Source organism: Magnolia sinica, chromosome 16 (assembly GCF_029962835.1).
Source record: "Magnolia sinica isolate HGM2019 chromosome 16, MsV1, whole genome shotgun sequence".
Lineage (NCBI taxonomy): Eukaryota > Viridiplantae > Streptophyta > Magnoliopsida > Magnoliales > Magnoliaceae > Magnolia > Magnolia sinica.
This window is the reverse complement of record NC_080588.1, coordinates 63,275,454-63,297,711: the sequence shown is the minus strand read 5'-3', so window position 1 is coordinate 63,297,711 and position 22,258 is coordinate 63,275,454. Positions and strand designations below refer to the sequence as shown.

Here is a 22,258-nt window from a genome sequence, read left to right as displayed (position 1 = left end):
AATCTGTCCGTGGAGATATTCGGTCTACTCTAACGCTGTCCTACCGCGATGTACTGCATAATATCCAGAGGTCGTGGTAACAGGAAGGTTGGTTGGGGTTGTTGGAAGCGGATTGTGTCCTGCCCCCGCTGGACAGAAACGGTCCAGGCGAGGTATCTGTGGAGCCCATCTTGACGTATGGGATTTATCCAAGCCGTTCATCTATTTTTACAGATAATTTTAAATTGATAGGTCAAAAACGAATCATCTCCGATTCTCAACTGAATCACAAAGTGGGGATTGAACGTACACCATTAAAAACTTCTTGGGGGCCACAGAAGTTTTGGATCAAGCTGAATTTTTTGTTTTCCCTTCATCCAGTTCTATGTAACCTTAAGAATAGGTTGGATGACAAATAAACATCGCGACGGGCCATAGAAATATTTCAACGGTTGGCATATTATCATCGCTGCTTCCTGTGATGCGATGTGCCTCTTGGATCATACGCTAAACTTCTCTGGAAAATGGATGAACGGCGTAGATAAAACCCCTACATTATGGTGGGCCCCACAAAGCCCCTGGGGCAGGACGCAATCCGCTTTCGTGGTTGTTCTCTTCAACTCCAAGCGATGAACTGATACGCTGCCAGCTACGCAATTGAGATTGGGTGGAATACATCGTGATGTACTGCAATTGGATACATGCGGACTTTCTACGTTTGTTAGATGTCCTTTTTAATGACCTAAGCCGTTTACATGATGAGCCTCACTATGGCTGGGGATACGCAGAAACACTTTAACATTTAAATATTTTATCCCTTCGATTATTCAAGGTTAAAGATCGTCCATACAAAGGAAAATAGTTGATCAAAGGGTTCAAATATTCAAATATAAAAATTTAATGTTTCGAAAATATTTCATCCAACTAAAATCCATCATATAAACGGTTTGGATCATTAAAATATGGCCCAAGATCCTAACAATAAAGTTGCGATGTATCATATTTTAATATGTCGGGATGTATTCTAGCAACCTCCAATGGCAACCTAGATGTCGATGCTAGGTTCTGCACTCCCTTCGTTCCCTTTTTTCCCCGTCCAGATCTCTTTTTGCTATAATCGCAACTAGGCGACACGCGCGAGTATGATATGTTTCTACTCTCAGGTACGTGTGCCAGTGGGGTGGATGTGTGGGTAATGCAGCTATTCCTTATCCGAGATCCACCTTCCATGTTCACTGAGGTCAGCATGTCCAGTAAAGAAGAAAGTGGCCCTTTAAGGATAAGTGACCAACAGCCCATGTTCATTTTACAAGTGTGGTCCACCAATTGAGAGTAAAATCATGATATTTTGGGAATAATAAACTGATGAACGGATCTGATCTTTTTAAAGAGGTAGACTCTGACCTGTGCACCCGCGAGTATGATTCAAATGACATTTCGCAAGTAGCCTTCATTTCTATTTGGGCAAATAGCATGTAGTCGTCGGACTACGGAAGTGAAACCGTAGTCCGCCGGCTGAGCCATGTGACCAGTGTAAGATACAGCAAGAGACAAGAAGGGCCCACCATGGATCATCATGAAAGATCCTCTTTCCTTTAAACATGATCCTAACCATTGACAAAATGGACTTGAATGCGAACCATTGACAATTCTCTGATTTGTCCTTCAGAAAATGAATATCTAAGATAGCCTTCTAATACATTCCCGTGCCTTATTCATGGTGGGACCCATCACTTGAACCGTACAGATCCACTTTACCCATAGCCCAACTACCGGAATACGGATTTACTTCAGTAGTTCGCGGACTACAATAGGGAGCGGATCAGGTGTTACCCTCATCGTGGGGCCCACCTTGATGATTTTTTTTTTTATATCCAAGACGTTCATCTGTTTTTTCAGATCATTTTATTTATTGATTAAAAACTTAAGCAGGTAAAAATCTCAGGTGGACCACACTACAGGAAAGAGTTTTGATTGAACATCCACCATTAAAATTTTTTTAAGGAACTACATAGAGTTTATTTGTCATCCAACCTGTTGATAAGGTAAAAAAGACATGGATGAAGGGAAATTACAAGGATCAGATTTATCCAAGTCTTTTATAGCTCACAAAATTTTTTTAATGGTCATTTATCACTGTTTCCAGTGATGTGGTCCACTGAGATCTGGATCTTCTTAATTTATAGATTTAGAAATTATCTGAAAAAAATTTATGGAAGGAATAGATATACAATATATTCATCAAGATAGGCCCCACACGATCAGGCTAACACCCTATAAGGTGTTACCCGGGCAACACCTATTCCTCTCCCACCACACAGGGCATATCTCTCCTTGGGCTTGGGTGTGATTCTCACTCGCACCGCTTTTTCTTTTTTCTTTTCTTTTCTGAGGAGTTATATGGTCCTGAGGCTGTGCATGGTGCTTGATACGCAGGCACTCAGAAATTGTACACGTGGCAGATATTAACTCAAATAAACCGACTAGATTGTGCATCGAGCTTCTTCAAGTCTCAAGATCGGGTTGGTGGAACAGTCCTAACCTTTGATTCGACTGCACTTTTTTGTCGAAATAGGACCGTACGATACTTTTCATTTCAACCGTCCAATAAATGTCTAGCAATCCGATGGTTGAATAATCAAATAAGCTTAATGTTTGGTTCGTGATACATCTACTCCGCTTTCCATATTTGGAGTGTTTAATTTGAGTACTTTTATGCCACGTGTACAATTTATAAGTACTTTCTAAGTGGCTGAGCATCGTCCATCACCCTCTGCCAGAGTATAAAGGTTTATCACCTTCTTTTTTACTCAGTCCACAGCTACATAAGGAATCTCATCTTTTTACTTCCTTGTCCTTGTACGGTTTCCAGCTGTGAGAGCTGTTCTTCCAACAAACAGTCAAACCATTTTCTTTTTCTCGTCAATTTCTCGGGAGCTTGTCTTCTCGTGATAAGCTAAGCTGGGTCCCACCACGGATGGCCCGAACCATCTCAACCGTTTAAGCGTAGAACTTTCTCTTGTTGAATGTGGACCTTTGGTTGGTTTTGTGATTGTCCAATTCCATCGCACTGACCAGCAAACCTATAATTTTCTATAGGATTCCGTGGTCCGTACATCTGGGGTCCATTGTTCGATGATCCAAGACGTTGATCTGGGGCCTCACTTTCAATTTTTATTTTTATTTTTAATTATTATTCTTATTTTTTAAAATATGAAAATTCAATGTTTGTCCCTGGGCTCTGAATGTGGATCGTTTTTTGAATTTTATATCTTAACCGTTGCTAGCCTCGACATCAAGGTGTTGGGATCATCTGATCTAGAGCAAGTCCTGCGCATCATGTTATATTTTGTTTTAAAATAGTAGTAAAATTTGAATTTTCAAATTTTCGGTAATTTCCCTCCATTTTTGAAATTGTAGTACTTTTGAGTTTGGGGTTTTGTTCCACATCGGATTTCACAAAGTTAACTATCTTGTATATAAGATAGTATTTTTGCTTAGGGCTTGAGCCCTTTTCAGGGGGCATGTGAATTTGGTCCTGTGGGGGGGCTATGTCAATAGCTCTAATCTATGCCATTGACCACACACGCGCGCGCGCGCGCCGAGCCGAGCCGAGCCGAGCCGAGCCATGCTGAGCCGAGCCGAGCCGAGTCCGAGTCCGAGTCCGAGTCCGAGTCCGAGTCCGTGTGCGCGTGCGCGTGCGCGACGGGACGGGCTGGGCGTGGGCGCGGGTGCGGGTGCGGGTGCGGTGTGTGTATACTCGCGTGGGTGTGTGTTTGGGTACTCGCGGGACTGTATATGCGGGAGTGTACTCGCACTTGCGCCTTTTCGTTTTAAACCAGAGAGATGCGTCCCTTCCGGTTGGTCGCCTCGGTTGGGTTTAAACCCAACGGACCTAACCTTTTGAAAAGGGTGCTTATGCACCACTTCGGAGTCTATAAAAAGACATCCGATTCCATTTTCAAATATATGAAAAATCCTTCTCTTATAAAACACTCTCTGATATTCGGTTTTAAGCATTTTCTGCTGAGTTCATCGCTGAGTCAACTCAGCACTTTCGGATTAAACTGCAAGTGGTTCGAGCCCGTGTACAGTGAGTGCACCGCTGGAACGGGTCATAGTCGTTGTATCCTGGAGGTCGATTGCTCTGGAAACCTGTTGCACTTGGGACGCTGCTCAGGGGAGCAAATTCGATTTCAAGCCGAGTGACTCAGTCACGCCTCGACTCATTCAATAAGTTCTTCTTTCTCAAAATTATTTTCCTTTTTTGGTTCTCGATTTTTAATAGTCTATTTAATTCAACTAAATATTCCAACAATCTTGAAATCGAATTGTTGAATTACATAAACTATAGCTACAGTAACAGAAATGCTTCTACTGAGTTAGCCAAAATTGAACCGTTCGCTGGACAATATATGCTTTAAACGGTGGAAACAGAAACTGATGTTCGCACTGACCACCCTTAAAGTTTCATACATTTTATCTGAATCATTTACTATATATCTAGCAAATCAAACTGAAGTAACAGATGAAAATAATTGTAAAAATTATATTCTAAACTCTTTATCCAACGAACTATATGATGTGTATGCTTCTTACGTGTCTGCTAAAGACATATGGACTGCTTTAGAAAAGAAATACATATTGGAAGATGCAGTCGCTAAGAAACATGCAATTGCTAATTTCATTCATTATGAAATGACAGACGATAAACCTGTCACAAATCAGATTCATGATTCTCAAAGTCTAGTTCACGAACTATCAACAAAAGGAATTAAGTTGGATGAGGTGTTTCTGTCAGGAGCACTAATAGAAAAGTTACCGTCTTCCTGAAAAGAATATAAGAATAGAATGAAACATAAAAAGAACGGCGTTTCTTTTGAAACCACTATCGTACACATACGAATAGATGAGGCGAATAGAATCAGGGATCAAAAAGAAAATAAAAATGAGATAGATTCAAAGGCGAATCTTATGAAATCAAGTCGGACAAATAATAGAAAAAAAAGAGGGCAATTGTGATAACTGTGGCAAACCTGGACATTACGCAAATGAATGCAGGCTTAAAAAGAAGAATGCAAATAATCAATTCAAGAAAAAGGAAAACTGCAACAACTATGGAAAGCCTGGGCATCATGTTAAAACCTGCAAGCTTAAGAAAAACAAAGATAAGTCGCAGGCTAATCTTGCAGAAACAGGCAATGAGTCTAACATGGTAATAGTTGTGGTGTCAGAAGTCTTTCTTATAAACAATTTGAAGTGGGTACTAGACACTGGTGCAACTAGGCACGTGTGCAAGGATCGTATCATGTTTACCTCCTACTAAGTATCAGGAGATGATGAATAGGTGTTCATAGGTAATGCTAGAACGTCTCCAGTTATAGGGAAAGGGAAAGTACTTCTGAAACTCACTTTTGAAAATACTCTGATGTTGAATGATGTCCTACATGTGCCCGACATTAGAAGAAACTTGGTCTCTGGTTCACTCCTCAATAAGGCTGGTGTTAAGTTAGTTTTTGATTCAGATAAGCTTGTAATGACTAAGAATGGAACTTTTGTTGGTAAGGGGTACTGTAGCGATGGTTTATTCATTATAAATGTATCCAATGATAATAATAAAAAGACATTCAGTTCTGTTTATATCGTTGAACCTTTTTATCTATGGCATAGTAGATTAGGTCATGTGAATATAGCATCTTTGAAGAAAATGAAAAGATTAGGTTTATTACCTAATATATCTAATGAAGAATTTGACAAATGTGAAACATGTGTCGAATCAAAATTCATTAGAAAACCCTTTAAACAAATAGAAAGATCATCTGTTCTATTAGAGTTAATACACAGTGACTTAGGTGATTTTAGAAATCACATGTCTAGAGGTGGAAAAAGATATTACATAACTTTTGTAGATGATTACTCTAGGTTCACTAGAGTCTATCTGTTAAGGAACAAAGACGAAGCTTTAGATGCTTTTTCTAAATACAAAATTGAAGTTGAAAATCAGTTAAATATAAAAATTAAAAGACTTAGAACAGATAGAGGAGGTGAATATGAATCTTCTCAATTTAAAGAATTATGTGAAAAGAATGGAATAGTTCACGAAACTACAGCTCCTTATACACCAGAACAGAATGGAATAGCAGAACGTAAAAATAGAACTCTAAAAGAGATGATGAATGCTATGTTAAATAGTTCAGGCTTACCCTCAAATATGTGGGGAGAAGCAATTCTATCTGCTTGTTATATTCTAAATAGGATTCCTTCTAAATCTTCGAACAAACACCATATGAACTATGGAAGAATCATGTTCCTAGTTACAAATATATTAAAGTGTGGGGGTGTCTTGCTAAAGTAGGATTACCTGAAATTAAGAAAAGAAAGTTAGGTCCTAAAACGACCGACTGTGTATTTATAGGTTACGCACAAAATAGTGCGGCCTATAGGTTTTTAGTTTTAAAAACTAAGGATAATATTCTAGATCCTAATACAATTATAGAAGCTAGGGATGCAGAGTTCTTTGAGAACATATTCCCTATGAAATCTAAATCTATAGGAATAGAGGAAGTCAGTGAATCAGATAATGCATCTACTAGTAAAAATGCATACAAGAAAGTAGTAGAAGAGATACAATCAAGAAAAAGTACTAGGGTTAGAAGAGAAACTAACCTAGGAGATGGTTTTTTCACTTTCTTAGTAGAAGATGATCCTACAACCTATATAGAAGCAATTAACTCTCCAGATGCAACCTTTTGGAAGGAAGCAATAAATGATGAATTATAATCTATTATATCTAATAACACTTGGGAAATTGTAGACCTACCTCCTGGAAATAAACCAATAAGTTGTAAATGGGTGTTTAGAAAGAAACTAAAACCAGATGGGACTATTGATAAGTTTAAGGCTAGGTTGGTAGCAAAAGGCTTTAAACAAAAAAAGGAATAGATTACTTTGATACATACTCTCCTGTAACTAGAATTACAACTATCAGGGTCTTAATAGCGATAGCTTCCATATATAAACTAGAATTACAACTATCAGGGTCTTAATAGCGATAGCTTCCATATATAAACTGGTGGTACACCAGATGGACGTTAAGACAGCTTTCCTAAATGGAGACTTAGAAGAAGAAATATATATGGAACAACCTGAGGGTTATAAGATATCAGGAAAAGAAAATAAAGTATGTAGACTAATTAAATCATTATATGGTTTAAAACAGGCTCCTAAACAATGACATGAAAAATTTAATGGTGTTTTATTAAATTAGTTAATACAACTAAGCAATTCTTGTCATCTAAGTTTGACATGAAAGACTTAGGAGAGGCTAGTATAATCTTGTGTATTGAAGTAACCAGAAAAAATGGTGTTATTATATTATCTCAATCTCATTACATTGAGAAGATATTGAGAAAGTTTAACCATTTTGACTGTTTACCTGTCAGTACTCCTTATGATTATAGTGTGACTCTCATGAAGAATACAGAAAATAGTGTGTCTCAATTGGAGTATTCCAGAATAATTGGTAGCCTTATGTATCTAACAAACTGCACTAGACCAGACATAGCTTTTGCAGTAGGAAGGCTAAGTAGATATACACATAACCCTGGAAAAGAGCATTGGAATGCTTTGTCTAGGATTTTGAGATACCTAAAAGGCAGTATAGCCTATGGTTTACATTATAGTGGTTTTCTTGCTGTATTAGAAGGATACAGTGATGCTAACTGGATTAGTGATTCAGATGAGACAAAATCCACGAGTGGATATGTCTTCACTTTAGGTGGAGGAGCAGTCTCTTGGAAGTCTACCAAGCAGACATGTATCGCTCGGCTACTATGGAATCCGAGTTTATTGCCTTAGAAAAGGTTGATCAGGAGTGGCTTAGAAATCTCTTAATGATATACCATTGTGGCCAAAGCCTATATCGGCCGTATCTATTCATTGTAACTGTCGTATAGCGAAAGCAAAGAGTAAAATATATAATGGAAAGAACCGGGCATATTAGACTCAGACACAACATAGTGAAACATATGTTGCGTGATGGAGTCATATCTGTTGACTTTGTGAGGTCAGAAAAGAATCTAGCAGATCCTCTAACCAAAGGACTATCTAAAAGGTTAGTTAATGATACATCGAAGGGAATGAGGCTGAACCTAATATATGAGCTGCCAGTGTCGGCAACCCAACCTATACAAGTGGAGATCCCATGAGATAGGTTCAATGGGTAAACAACAAGACACGAGGTAGACGATTGCACTGAGTTGTATAAGCCCCTTCTATGGTGTACAGTGCGAGCAGTAACGTAGAAGGATGAGTTGTTAGAACTCTTAATGAATCCATAGCCATATATTTGGTGGTGTATACAGTTGCTGCATACACTTGATGGAATTCACCTATATGGGTGTGGAGGTGGAGGCCGCTTCCTATGAGAATCTAGGCGAATTCTCTAGAGCACTCATGAAATCCAGGTAATGGTGTATGGCCGAAACGCACCGAACCACAGAATCACTTGCAGAGGAAGAGTTGTGTGAGTGGCATGTACTTGCGATTTACATTAAAAGGATTCAGGTTCAAGACTATGGTGTCACCTAATTCCTGTAGACCTGTCTTGCTTACTCTAATGTCGGTTCAAGTCTATGGTGACACCGGCACCATTGCACAACTATTACGCTTTAATCCGAAAGGGTTTTATTTTAAAACATGTGGGGGATTGTTATATTTTGTTTTAAAATAGTAGTAAAATTTGAATTTTTAAATTTTCGGTAATTTCCCTCCATTTTTGAAATTGTAGTTCTTTTGAGTTTGGGGTTTTGTCCCACATCGGATTTCACAAAGTTAACTATCTTGTATATAAGAAAGTATTTTTGCTTAGGGCTTGAGCCCCTTTCAGGGGGCATGTGAATTTGGTCCTGTGGGGGGGCTATGCCAATAGCTCTAATCTATGCCATTGACCACACACGCGCGCGCGCGCGCCGAGCCGAGCCGAGCCGAGCCGTGCCGTGCCGAGCCGAGCCGAGTCCGAGTCCGAGTCCGTGTCCGTGTGCGCGTGCGCGTGCGCGACGCGATGGGACGGGACGGGACGGGCTGGGCATGGGCGCGGGTGCGGGTGCGGTGTATGTGTACTCGCGTGGGTGTGTGTATGGGTACTCGCAGGACCGTATATGCGGGAGTGTACTCGCACTTGCGCCTTTTCATTTTAAACCAGAGAGATGCGTCCCTTCCGGTTGGTCGCCTCGGTTGGGTTTAAACCCAACGGACCTAACCTTTTGAAAAGGGTGCTTATGCACCACTTCGGAGTCTATAAAAAGACATCCGATTCCATTTTCAAATATATGAAAAATCCTTCTCTTATAAAACACTCTCTGATATTCGGTTTTAAGCATTTTCTGCTGAGTTCATCGCTGAGTCAACTCAGCACTTTCGGATTAAACTGCAAGTGGTTCGAGCCCGTGTACAGTGAGTGCACCGCTGGGACCGGGTCATAGTCGTTGTATCCTGGAGGTCGATTGCTCTGGAAACCTGTTGCACTTGGGACGCAGTCCAAGGGGAGCAAATTCGATTTCAAGCCGAGTGACTCAGTCACGCCTCGACTCATTCAATAAGTTCTTCTTTCTCAAAATTATTTTCCTTTTTTGGTTCTCGATTTTTAATAGTCTATTTAATTCAACTAAATATTCCAACACATCAGACAAAAACAGTGGGAAGATCGTTTACATGGGAAGCGGATTGCGTACTGAGTAAAGTCTGTGGGGCCCACCGTGATTTATTTATTTTATCCACTCTGTCCATACATTTTACTGGATAATTTTAGGGCTGGACCTCAAAAATGAATTATACTAGATCTCAAGTGGACCGCACCACAGGAAACAATGTAAATTGAACATCTATTGTTTAAAAAATCTCGAGAGGGATGGAGTTTTGGATCAAATTGATATTTGTGGTTTCCCTTGATCCATGCCTGTGTGATCTTACGAAGAGGTTGGATGATAAATAAACGTCAATGTATGCCTTCGGAAGGTTTCAACAGAGGAAATCATTATTATCACTGTTTCATGTGGTGTGGTCCAATTGATCTTTGGATATACTTTAATTTTGGGCTCAACACCTAAAATGATATGGAAAAACGGCTGGACGGCGTGATAAATCACATACATTAAGGTGAGCTCAGTAGAGTTTACTCGGTACGAGAAAAGCCTTCTAGTTAGTACGCAATCCGATTTCAGGGGCGCCGACCATGGGGCCCACCTTGATTTATGTAGCTTACATCCATGCCGTCCATACATTTTGAAAGCTCATTTTAGGGGATGATATAAAAAATGAAGCAGATCCAAATCTTAGCTAACTACAGGAAACCATGGTGATTGAATACCCACCATTAAAAACTTCTTGGGGGCCACTGGGATGTTTATTGTCCATCCAACCTATCAATAAGGTCAACCTATCGATAAGGTCGGAAAGACATGGATGAAGGGACCACACAAATATCAGCTTGATCCAAAACTTTCGTGGCGCACAGGAAGTTTTTGAATGGTCATTCACCGCTGTTTCCAGTGGCGTGGTCCACATGAGATTTGAATCTGTTTCATTTTTTGCCATTCCTGAAATATGCTGTCAAAACGGATGGTCAACATGGATGTGAAGAAAATACATCACGGTGGGGCCCACAGTCAGTGATCCCCCGACCTCGGTGGATCCGGGAATCCACTGAAGTCGCGTCCGTTTATCTGGATCCGCAAATCATGGGCCCCACATGTATGGAATCGGCACCTCAGAGAACAATGTTTGATTGACAACATTGCCGTGTAATTACTGTTAAGAGATGTTGGAGCTACTCTCTCACGTGGGATCAAAGGTCAGCACATGTGCAAAATCCCAGCCATTCATCATGTGGGGTCGTCTTTAATATACACGTGTACGTTGAAATTGGATCTTTGGTCATCATTTTATTAACCGTTAGTTATCTCCTACAAGAGTGGCCTACCTGGTGTTTCGACCGTCTGATTTTCTGGCCAGACCATCGTCACGGTGTGTCCACATGATGGATGGCCTAGATCTCGTATGAACGTGTGAAATAAAGCCAATGCTAAGATGGAAATGAGGAAAGTGTCATTCTAAACCGTGCTCGTGTTGTCAGTTTCCTACAAGTGGGACCCATGGTTACGTTGATATGATGGATCCCGCGTTGGATGTTCCATGCGCCCCGCCCCTGTGAAAATCGGACTCAGATTCCCCGGTACTGGTCAGTGCTCTATGGACCCTACCATGATGCATGCGTTTTATCCACGCCGTCCATACATTTTGGGAAATCATTTTAGAGAATGATACCAAAATTTAGATAGAACTAAATCTCAGGTAGACCACACCACTGGAAAAAGTAGTGATTGAACTCTTACCATTAAAACTTTATAGGATCCACTGTATTTTTATTTTCCATCCAACCTATTGATTAGGTCATACAGACCTAGATGAAGGGAAAACATAAATATCAGATTGATTTAAGATTTTTATGGCCCACAAGAAGTTTTTAACAGTAAGCCTTCAATCAACACTGTTTCCTATGGTATGGTCCACCTGAGATTTCGATCTACCTTATTATTATGTGCATATTCTAAAATGAGCTGGAAAAATGGATGGACGGAGTGGATAAAATACATCTATCATAGTGGGGCCCACGGAACACCGGACAGCACTGACCTCGGTGACCGAGTGGTCACCACCGAATCGTAGTCCGTGAAAATCACGCTAGCGTTTTCGGTTCTTTTCCTTGAACCAAAAAGACCCCACTCAACTGCAGCACCCGTTTATTCATTCAGCGTGTAAAACACCCAAGTCAGTGGGCTCGTCGTGTTGTAATTGTAAAATCTTATCCGTCCATCAGATTCTACTCGGTAAGATTGATGACAAAAGTCAGCTAGATCCACGGTTCATATTGCCACGCCACATGGAATGGGACGGAGTGCTGACCATAGGTTTTTGTGGAGGGTTACCATGGCATCTATCTTTCATCAAATCCGTCAATCAGGTGGAAATCATGTAGATGAAGAGCAGATGCGAGAAAAAAATAAAAAACATCTTATGTGGACCACACCATGTGAACTTAGCGATTTTCGGAGCAATTTTTCATGGTTCCCATTGGTGTGGCCCATATGAATTTTTAATCGGGCTTTTATTTAGCACACATGGTTCAAATAATGGTTCTCACACCTGATGATGGAGTGGATTTTACATTAACATGGTGGGCCCCACAAAGCTTGAGCGACGATTACGCTCCCAAAAGTAAAAAAGAGAAGAACCTGTTCATCTACAACTTCTTGTAGCTGCATGGATTGCGCCTGGGGACCATCCCATCTGTCTAGAAGGGTGGGCCCATTGTGAAAGTTGGGTGCCCAAAGAATCCATCTATCATCCGACAACCACTTAAATTTAGAGGTTTTATGTAGTTGTCAATAGCTTTCCATGGTGTGGTTCTGCACCTCATCGCTTTTTCAATTAACGGATGGGATGGTTAGCATTATATGATAGAACTGATTCTTTAGAAACATGAGCAATCTAAGATGGGACCCACAGAGTGAAAGGTTCAAATTGTTGTCAGAAACTTTTGTTAAACAAATAATAAAACTAGCTAACGGTTCAGATGTTGACCTTTGGTTTGGTGGCTATGATTAATTCAATAAATGGGACTTTTTCTTTTAAAACACGCGCTCCTATGGCCCACAAGATGAACTGTCTGGATCAACTAAAAGATGGGCCACATCTGTAAAAGATGCTATTCAAAAAAAAAAAAAAACGAGGAATGATCACATGCGTTCGGATATGTGGGGCCTACCCGTGATGTGTATGTGGAAACCAAACCGTGAATCCGGTGCACCATCCCATGGGCACGGGACATCCAATAATCATCCATAAAAATAAAATAGAAAAAATCATGTGGTGAACACCACAGGGAACATTTACAAACACGCCTAAAACCTATTTATCACTTGGTATGGCCCACCTGAATTGTGGAATGGCTTGAGTTCCGCTGTATCCGTTCATCCTGGTGGTGTGGTGTTCACCTGATGAATGGATTGGATGACATACACACAGAACGGTGGACCCTACATTCCATCTGGAGGTTTCTAAGACGGGCATCCCTCTCCCCAATGTTCCTCATCATTCCCTTTGGCGTAGCCCACCTGAGTTACGGATAAGGCTAATTTCTTGGACCCAGATGTAATGTTGGGGAACACACGTAATGGACGGGTTGGATTTCACTCACACGTGACGGTGGGCCCCACATAGCTTGAGCGTATGGCATTTGATCATTCTCCCGAAACATGAACGCGGTCATTGAAGAACATGTCAAAGATCCGTACCAACATCCAACTACCAAACCACAACGGAAAGACTCCCGCTATCATGCGCCCAGCGTGCGCTATGCACACATAACCTGTTGCCTAAGATCAAAAGACATGGTCCCCTTTGTGGCAATCATGGATGATACCTTGAGAAAGAATCTCGAAAATTCTTCAGCACTCATTACCCATTTCTCTCCAACATTAATAATAATGCAACACTTGCATTCTACCTTTTCCTGGGCGCCACAATCTTTTGGTCCACCTTCCATAGATAAATTACGTTTGTCACATCTAAGTAGTCCAACACATCCCCTTGTGTGACCATCGTATACATGCACACCAATCAGGACCATTGAAATTGTGGGCCAGGTTGAGGTGAGACCACATGCAAATGATCAGAGCAGTCGGATAATCCAAAGATTGATTGGACAGTTATCAAAGACAACTCACTCAGCCCACAAAATCGAATCGCTAACATTGTCAGGCTATGTTTGCTCCACAAACTGAACGGTCTGGATTCGTGACCATGACTACTGTATTATATGCAATGCAGAAAATACGCATGGCCCCAAAAATAATAATAATATTCAAAAAAGGGCAATTACTTAATTTCTAAAAGCGGCTAGCCTTTTGAATTATAAAATATCCCAAACCCATTGCTTGAGTGGTTCATTGCACCGGCCTGAGACGGGGCCTAGCACAAGAGGTCAATGAAGGTGGATGATTCCTACCAATGGTCAATATTCAATCGGGGCCGATTGGATGGTTAAAATAATTATTCAGACTCGGATAACCAATAGGTGGGCCCTATATGTAGATTTCATTGAGCCTAGAAGTGTATTCCATACTTGACTAACTCAGTAGGCTGTGGGGGCCCACCGTGATTTTTGTACTTTTATCCACGCCCTCCATCCATTTTAGTTGGTCATTTTAGTGCATGATCCCAAAATTGAAGCGTATTCAAAGCTCAAGTGGACCATACCACAGGAAACAGTGTGAATTGAATGCCTACCGTTGAAAATTTCTTATGGGCCATGGAAGTTTTGGATCAAGCTGATATTTGTGTTTTCCCTTCCATTTATTTCTGTGTGACCTTATGAACAGGTTGGATGACAAATAAACATCATTGTGGGCCCTAGGAAGGTTTCAACAGTGGAAATCACTATTCCCACTGTTTCCTGTGGTGTGGTCCACTTGAGCTTTGGATCTGATTCGATTTTGGGATCATGCCCTAAAATGATCTGTAAAAACAGATGTATGGTGTGGATAAGACGCATACATCCATGGTGGACCCCATAGAGTTTACTCAGTACACAATCCACTTCCCAGAAAATGCCCAATGGTGCACCACAGTTTGCAGAAGAGATTTGAGGCACCCAGGCCAACATGACACAAATGAAAGATCCAGCTGTGCGGCCCTGGCCCAAAAATCAGGTTGGTCCACTCATCAGATGCACAACACTGCTTGTGTACAACAAAAAAGAGAAGTGGATGGTTAGAAAAGAAGGACAAAAGGTCCACATCCAACCCCCTGGAGCCCACCTAAACAAGTGTGGCCAGCCTGATTTTCGAGCCATGGCATGTTAATAGGGTGGTCCACCAGATGAACGACTAGATCCCCTTAGCATTTCACAAGAACCCACCAACCAGTGGTCCTGGATGGTTGGTATAAGTGGGTATATGATACAAATGCTGCTGTGCATTTACTGATACACATTTGTAGAATACATACTATCTACATTGCCATTTACACATCCCCTCTGAAAAATGGTGGATTAAGGAATGAGCTTGAAAATGTGCCTCCACCATTGGGGAAGAGAGTGAGAAAACAGACAATGGCCAGCACAAGTCCCCATGCATACCTGTCATCCCCCAACGGTGTGATCTCGTCCTTTGCGGGTATTTCTTCTCCGCCTCTGAAGAAGGTCGCGAACAGACCCCAAGCCAGGCAAAGGACACTGCCGCTCAGGCCGCCGATTCCCAACAGCAGTGATGTCCCAAAAGAGAGAAGTGTCGCAGTGCTTCTCCCAAATAAAGCTTGAGCTATCCGACCCCCTTCGAGCCTTCCGCATGGCAATAGGTTCAAAGAAGTCACAACCATCCCTGAACAATTGGAATGCACAAACTTATATTTAGGCATCTCCTATGTTTTCAAAGGAGTGGAAATGAGGTTTGCTAGAATACATCTTGATGTACTGCAAATGGATGCCTCAGGACTAGCCGTTGGATCTGTGCTGACCCAAACCGTTTATACGATGGGCCTCATTCTGGATGTGGATAAACAAAATAAAATAAAAAACCTTGTATTAAAAGAATTAAAACCTCTGGTTATTCAAAGGTTAACTAGACCATCCATATTCAAGGAAAAGAGAAATGATCAAAGGATTGAAAATATTCCAATCGAAGAGATTTTAGTTTTTGTCCATCCCCCCATCCAAAGTGAGGTGTATCATATAAAACGTTTGGATCACTCAAAGATGATCCCTTATTCAAAAGCTGAAGTTCTAATGTGTTCCATAGCAATAGGTCAGGAATCAGGATGCATTTTAGCAAACCTCATTTGGAAATTATGGAAAGGGCATTCCACGGAGTGGGATTTCTCCATCAAAGCAGCCCAAAATGGCAACCGAGCACGTTTCTTCTGTTTGAAAAAGAAGAAGAAGAAGAAGAAGAAGAAAGACATGAGTGCAATAGTCCACCCTGCTCAAAGAGAACTAACAACATCCAAATGCAACCTCTTAACTGATGTCCTACACTCTCATCAGCTAACAAAAAAAAAAGGATTTGTCCCAGCAATCATATTACTTGTTATTCAGTAAGCATGCAATGCTCAGTTGAGCATTTGCTCAACACTACAAACGGTACATGTCACATTTGGTGGAATAGCAGATAGGCTTGCAACTGGACTGGCTGGTCCATGGTGGATTGCAGATAAAAACAAAATCTTCCTCATCTAATTATCCTAACCATTCGATTGGGCACCCAATAAGCATGGACCATTGTTTGTAACTGTCCATTTCCATCAGATGGTTAGGATCATCTGATAGGGGAGATACTGGATTGGGTTACAATAGGCTGCCTACTTGTTGGGCCTTTAGTAAAAGTCCAATCAGTTAATGAACTTTAAACTCAGGCCTGGGTCAAAGACAAGGCCCATGAGGATCAGCTCAACATGAGCTAGGCTCAGGCCTCGCCAGGTCAGGCCAGCCAAGCCCACTTGCCAACCTAATATTGGAGCATGGTCCATCCCATTATTGACCCACCTGATCAACAGCTTATTTACTGCAACATGGGTAACACAGCCAAACACTTATAATACCTCTACTCTTTTCACTTGCAGTAAAGTAGACTCACCTAGAAGACCGGCAAAAGCAAGAGGATCAACAGGCACTCCGACCCCTTCAACTGCGTTTGGCAATACATTCCCAAGATCATCGGCATAAGGCCCAATTACGAATTGAACGAAAGAAAGCAAAGGGTTGTTATAGAAAAACTGAGGCCTAATATACCTGCAAAGAAAGGAAAATGCACAAAAGGCATGAGAAAGTTGCCAGCCAAGGCAAGCTTGCAACTTCAAAACATGTACACTTTTGGAGGCATTCTAGACTCCGAGAAGACTTACAGAGCATTGTCACCGCCATTGAAGCTTCCATCAGCCACAAAAGCTGTGATTGCAAGCACTAACGATGTCAAGTATGCACTAGCTGTGCGGGCAACAGGAATATCGTAAAGGGCATTCTTATTGGGCAGCAGTGACTCATAGTTATTTATCACTCCTAGGCATCCTGTCCAGTTGGATGGAATGAGAAAAGATGGGCTGAGTTTAACACCATAGCGAGCTGCTGTTATCCTTGTTGTAATCTGCAATGTATAAATGACAGTGGATTTCATAAGAACATGACTTGTACCACTTCAAATCGAGCAAGCCCTTGCAATGAAACAGATATATGGAAATACCTCAGAAACCCCTAAGATAGAAAGGAAGCCGCCAAAGAGAGGGATTACATCAGCTATGTAGTCATCAAATGTCGCATCCGGCTTAAGGAAGAATCCACTCATCAGAGCAATTGTCCCAAAAGTTGCAACACATAAGACTATTGCACTGACATATCCCCAAGGAGTGCTCAGCTTTGTCGCCTCAAATTGGAGATCTATTTCTGCTTTTGGTTGCACCACACAAACCTGAAACATTACATATTTATATCCATTATATATTTACATTAAAATAAAGGGCTTTTGACATATAAACCCCTGCCTTTTGGCCTATACCCAAATACATCTCTACATTTTAAGAATTCCTAAATAAGACCAGACCTCTTTAAACTACGGTTGTCGTAGGACAATTAACCACTTGCTCTAAAAGCTGGAACTGTTAGAGCATGGCGAATCAATCCCTTTATCTTATAGCCCAGGCCTCACATTTCATGAGTTAGGACCTTTGTTGAACCCCCCCTCGTGGGCCCCAAATCACATGGGTACCGCCTCACATAAGCCACCTATCTTGAGTGTGTCCCCGCATACCATAGGCTACCCCACTCGAGCCCGGGGTGAAAATACCCCTGCATTACTCTCTCTACCAAGGGAATGAAAACAAAATTTTGCCCCTCCGTTGTGTTTTTAAAGGTGGAATTCCCCCAATCAATTGTGGCACGTTGGTGCATATTTCCTGATCAATAGGAAGCACTTAGGATCCACATTGATTGATTCAGACCATTGGTCAATGGTCTAGATCATGCAATCTAGACAATTCACATGATTAGATGTTGATGCACATTTACCGATCAATGGGTAGCATGTGGGACCAATGTTGATTGGTCCAGGCCATCGGCAATGGTCTAGACCAATCTAGACCATGTAATCTAAACCATTCATGAGAAGATACACTAATGGCACATATGGCTCATTGTCTTGAATAGGAAAAGTTTCACCATTAGGACGGGAAATTGAAACATTAATGACACCGTTTGAAAGATAAGAGAAGTCGTCAGTTGACCTAGCCATGTGGTTCAAAGCTCCCAGGTCAACAACCTAAGGGAGTTTCTTACTTAGGAGTGAAGATAACTGCGGCATTGGCAAAGTGGGTCTCTTAGGAAGAAGAGACACTGGATCATCGATCTTTTGCTAAGGTAGAATAGAGTGAATTCTTCTTGAATCTCGTTCGGCACTTTTGAAAAAGTAGGTGATGCTTGCTTCTTATTAGAGGGGGTTTTGACTAATGGACAAAAGGTATGGATTTATTTAAGGATACTTAAAACCCCGGAGGGGGGGGGGGGGGGGGGGGGGGGCGGGTATCTGGGCATATGCCATAAGGCAGGCGTTTATATGTCCAAAACCCTAAAATGATTAAAAAAAATAAAAATAAAAAAAATCCGGAGGAAAAACTATGTAAAAGTGTTGTGCTTGTAATTCCAAGCACTTTAAATGCAAGGGAAATGACATTTAGTTTCCCTTTTTCTATTATATAAAACAACACTTTATCGGAAGTCAAAAAGGTAGAAATTAGAAGTGTTATTTATTTATTTATTTATTTTAATTTTAATTTAAAAAAAACCCTTCAAAATGATCTCTCAAACTTGGCTCATATGATTGCCTTTAGGTGTAGTTCTATGAAACCCTTTCAAACACTCGTCTTTTAATCACACATTTCATAAGAGAAATGATAGTCACTTTCTTTTTTGTTTTATTAATCATCACCATCACCACCACCAACTAAGCCTTATCCCAAGAAATTGGGGTTAGCTACATCAATCATGTTCTGTCATTCCACTCTATCAAGGGTTGGATGTCATATTTGTTCAGATTCATGATCGAAGTTAAGGGCAAAACTTTGACGCCAGCTGCAACCTTACGCAACCCTACTTTACTTGGGGTTGGGACTGGCAATGAGAGCACAAAATTCCCATAGGCACTATGTAATAGATTATAACATACGTTGATTACAATCAAGAGCTATCTAATAGTCTATGCATACATTGATTACTAATAACGAGTTGATTAGAATCCATGATTTTGTTCTTTTATAAATAATAACTCTTTATTTATAAGCCAAAAGAAGGGAGATATGAGAAAACAAATATAATGGGCAGGAACTTGCCCCACAAACAGAGGCTCTATGAATACACTGCCCCCCTTTAACAGAAATGACATCAACGCAACACGATTTTATGCATACGCCCCCTTTCCAACTTTGGTAGTAGAATAGTACATTTTTTAGAACTACCAAAAACAGTAAAAAGGGGTGTGTGCATCTAAAGTGGTGGTGGAAATCATAGCTTCTGGTACATAAATCAATATCAAATCAGAAGGGCGAATAGCATCAATAATCATCATAATGAATTTTCACCACAAAAACAAAACAAAACAATACAAATAGCCAGTTATCTGCAATTACTTATTCCACTACCATAAACAAGGAAAAACATATAAAAAGGATAGTGTCCTTATTGCCAAATTCTCAATAGAATCCTGACCAGTTTAAACTATAAAGAACAATTATACTAACGGAAGTTGTAATGAATATTCTTGTTCAATGTTGAAATAATGTGATTGGATTGAATTAAAAAACATGATATAAGAGCACTGTTCTTGGAATTACAGTTACTCCAAACACAATTTTCATCAATGTATAACAGAAGTTATACTGTGGTAATGAAAATTTATGCAGGTCAAGATAATAACAAAACGGATGTTTTTTTGTCATTACCTGCTTCGTTACATCATTTGTTTGTTCTTGCATGAACCATAGGACGACTTCTCGCCCGGCCGCCTCAGAGATCTTCTTCTCCAATTTGGGCATGACTTCTACAATGGGTTTCCTCATATTCCCAATAAAAATACCACCGTCTCCAAATCTCCGTGCATCGACGGCAAAGAACGTGTCGTACCCAAAACAGCTCCTTAACTGCACATACAGAAAATTCAAAAATCAGAATCATTCTCCACCTTCTTTTGTCATTCCGATACCAAAAAAAAAAAAAATGATGAAATATGAACTGTTCAATTGAGGATTTGCTTCCCCTAATGAACTTTACATGTGAGGCCCATCTTTTGGGATCAGCATCGTTCATATGGTGGGTTCTTAGTGGAGGGAGATGCCCCAAAAATCATCCCCATGGGATGATCCCAATCATTCAATGTGGTACCCGCTAAACATGGACCATTGGCTGTGATTGTGTATTTAGGATAAACTGATAGGGACAACACTGACCAAAACCATGATGGGGTCCAAGAGATAAATGGCTTAGTTTATTAACTACATGTGGGGCCCACCAGTACCAATGCCGGGTCCAGCAAGAAATACATTCTGTTTTGATTGAGTATCATCTATCGATATAATACCTCAAAAAACACCAGAATTCAGACCACATTCTCCAAATTCAAGCACAAAGAAAAAAAATAAATAATAAATAAATAAGAAGACTTGTATGTGGAGTCACCTTATTAAGATCCAATGCCTTGAAAGCCTCCTCGGCTTTCTCCAACCTTTCCTTCTCCCTCGCCAAGCTGTCGCGGATGATGTTCTTGAAGAACCCAGTAATTGGGTTACCATCCGTCTCCATGTCGAGCTCCTTGAGCTTCCGATCAGCTCGCTTCTTCTCCAATTTGATAGCTGCCTCGATCGACGGATTGCCCATGAACTTCTTGAAATCCTCATCTGCCTTCCAATCAATCTCCTGCTTCTGGGTCTTCTCCTCGGACTCTCCTTCTCCACTTCCATCGGTTCCGGGAGCAGTTACGGTCTGTTTTTCATCCGATTCTCTTTCGGGGGCAACGGTTAGAGTGGAAGAAGGAATGGGTTCTCTTTCTTCTTCTTCTCTAGCGGAGAATTTGGGGTGTTTTCTAAGTGGGCGGGGTTTCAAAGGGAGTAAGGAGGAGGGGATTGTGGTTTGAAGGAATGGGTGTTTCGATGGGAAGGAAATGGAATGTGGGAGGATCTTGTTTTGCCAGGATAAGGAAGGATGGAGCAGAAAGGAGGCCATGGGAGAAGGTGGCGATGACGTGGAATAGATGGAGATGATGATGGAGAATCCATGGAATGGATGATGGGAGAGAGATTTAGACTGGTGGGGGAGATGGGTCTAGAAAGATGGAGAAGGGTCACAGGTGGAGCGGGAACTGGTGGTGGCTAGAGATGGTGGCCCACCTCTTATTATCCACTCGATGTTGGTTATTTTATTTGTCTGTTATTTAGAGAAATATGAACGCGGATTAGTTGTGACCCCGGGGAGCTGTACACGAATCAAGTTAGCTCGGTCAGCTCGCTCGATTCCACTAGAAAAATCCGGACTCCCCTGGTTGAGCTGGTTTCGGAGCTTGAAAATTTTCGATCCAAGTTTGAGCTCGCCCAAGCTTGACTCAACTCGAATCAAATCAGCTCAGTGACTCGTTATTTTGATACGGATGTTGTTCACTAAGTGTTCGATGAAATTACTCAACAAATTAGGTGTTTGATTTTGATGCTACTCTAATGCGTGTTTGATGAAATACTTGTAAAATATTAGTGCTGATTTGCATTATATGAGAAATTGAAAATGCATTCTCAAATGTTATACAGGCTCAAACTTGGCTCAAATTAGCCCAGGCTGTTGACTGAATCATGCCAAGCTGACCAAACAGGCTTAAAGACTGAGCTGAGCTGACTTCGAGCTGGGGTTAACTATTGGTCGAGCCGATGGTGCCACGCTCGAATTGGTTTGAGTACTACAGCTCCATGAGACTCACCCTGGATCCAGCCAGGTGGGTGCGGCCCTAACTGTGGAGCCCACCTCAATATATGTTATATATCCACGCCTGTCCATCCATTTTGTCAGCTCATTTTAGGGCATGTCCCTAAAATGAAGCAGATATAAATCTTGAGTGGACCACACCACAGAAAAAAGTGGTCATTGAATTCCCACCGTTAAAAACTTCCTAGAGTCCACGGTAAAACACCAATATCAGCTTGA

At 41.1% G+C, this 22,258-nt stretch overlaps 1 protein-coding gene across 1 annotated transcript; it reads right to left on the bottom strand.

Moving 5' to 3' along the window:
• Window positions 1-14,917: 14,917 nt before the first annotated feature.
• Window positions 14,918-21,420, bottom strand: LOC131229165 (probable zinc metallopeptidase EGY3, chloroplastic). Its single transcript, XM_058225045.1, has 6 exons — window positions 20,750-21,420; window positions 20,017-20,214; window positions 17,271-17,495; window positions 16,936-17,174; window positions 16,668-16,822; window positions 14,918-15,416 (listed from the first exon to the last, which is right to left on the bottom strand). Exons 1-6 carry the CDS (start codon window positions 21,290-21,292, stop codon window positions 15,061-15,063), a joined length of 1,716 nt encoding a protein of 571 aa, XP_058081028.1. The 5' UTR covers window positions 21,293-21,420; the 3' UTR covers window positions 14,918-15,060.
• Between the last annotated feature and the right edge of the window lie 838 nt (window positions 21,421-22,258).